Source organism: Ursus maritimus (assembly GCF_017311325.1).
Source record: "Ursus maritimus isolate PB19 chromosome X unlocalized genomic scaffold, ASM1731132v1 scaffold_X1, whole genome shotgun sequence".
NCBI lineage: Eukaryota > Metazoa > Chordata > Mammalia > Carnivora > Ursidae > Ursus > Ursus maritimus.
The window spans coordinates 84112838-84114365 of NW_024423319.1; the positions used below are offsets into that span (position 1 = coordinate 84112838).

A 1528-nucleotide genomic window follows, 5' to 3' on the forward strand; every position below is an offset into this window, starting at 1 on the left:
CCCCCCCCCAGGACGAGGGAAATCTCCGTGCCATTGGCTGGGACCTGCATCCACCCAAATGTCAACGCTTTCTTATCAAGGAAATGGGCAGACCTATCAGCCAGAAATTCCTTAGCCTGACCGAGGTTAGGAAAATGGTCACCCCCGTGCTGCCATGACAGAGGGAAGGAAAGAGGGCTACTCAGCACTTCACCTCATTTGAAAACCAAATCCAGACTCGGAACCTATTTAGTGCGGCGGGGGCGGAGCGACAATTGTCGCGCGCGGGCCAACTGCAGCTGCGCGTAGTCGCATTTCCGTCCCCGCCCCTGAGATCCTGCAGTACAATCTGTCATGGCGGCCGGGCTGTTAGGTTTGTGCTCTCGCCGCCTTTTGGCAGTAGCGGCGACGCGAGGGCTCCCGGCTGCCCGTGTTCGCTGGGAATCCAGCTCGTCCAGGGCCGTGATCGCCCCGTCGGCTGTGGCAGGAAAGCGAATGCCGGAACCGACCGTACGCTGGCAGGAGGACCCAGATCCGGAGGACGAAAACCTCTATGAGAAGGTGAGAGGGAGGGGAAACGGGACGCCAAAAGGGTCAATCGGGGGCCGGCGGACGGGGCGCCGTAGAGGACGTTCTTAGGCGGCTGAGGACTGCGCTGCTGGTGAAATCCTCTAAGACTTGGAAACTTTGCCTACCTTGAGTTACTTCTTTGTCCCCTCGTAATCTTCAGTTCAGGGCCAGGGGCGAGACTGGCTTTATTTTGCAGACAGATATCAAACCTGAGGCGGGCAACGCTCAAAACACTTTGGAAGCAACATAGTATAACGACAATAATACTAAACACCCATATGGTGCTTGCTCGGTGCCAGTGCTCTAAACACTTTATGTACGTTATCTTATCTAATCCTCAAAACAACCCTCTTTTGAAGTAGGTACTATTAGCATACCTATTCTACAGACGAGGCAACGGAAGCATAAAGATGTTAAGTGACTTGCCCAAACTCGCATAACTGAATGTGTGGCGGAACCAGGTCCGCTGTGCTGTGGTGACAGCAGAGACTCTGAAATCAGAATGCCAGGGTTGGAATACAAGCACTGACAGTTATTCATCTTTGTGACCTTGGTCAAGTAGCTTGACTCCTTGGTGCCTCTTTGTAAAATGGGGAAAGTATTAGGACACCTTCTAGAAAATAAAATGCTGCGTCTGCCTCATGTGATTAAATGAGGCAAAATGCTCCCAACAGCAGCCGGCACCTAGTATTCATCATTAGAAGGTGTTAATCATTGTTGCTACTTTCTGCCTCACTGGGATATTGTGAGGTTTGTGTATAGCACACAGTAGGTTCTTCATCAGTACTATCCTCTGACTTGGATATATAGGATGCTTATTCATTTATTCATTCATTTTGTAAATAAGGAGCCAGGGCCTGCTGTATGCCAGGTGCAGTTCAAGGCCCTAGGGGTTCAGCAGTGTGGAAATCAGATAAAGCCCTTGCTCTTCGTAGAGCTTATATGATAATGGAGAACACAGAAGATAAACATGTAAAAT

At 50.5% G+C, this 1528-nt stretch overlaps 1 protein-coding gene across 1 annotated transcript in view; it reads left to right on the forward strand.

The window, feature by feature from the left end:
- The first annotated feature begins 94 nt into the window (after positions 1-94).
- The window catches only part of NDUFB11 (NADH:ubiquinone oxidoreductase subunit B11), a 4019-nt gene continuing 2585 nt past the window's right edge, over positions 95-1528 (forward strand). Inside the window, exon 1 of the mRNA XM_008698342.2 lies at positions 95-540. Coding sequence (XP_008696564.2) covers positions 334-540 — 207 coding nt within the window. The 5' untranslated portion in view covers positions 95-333. The remainder of the gene's footprint in view (positions 541-1528) is intronic.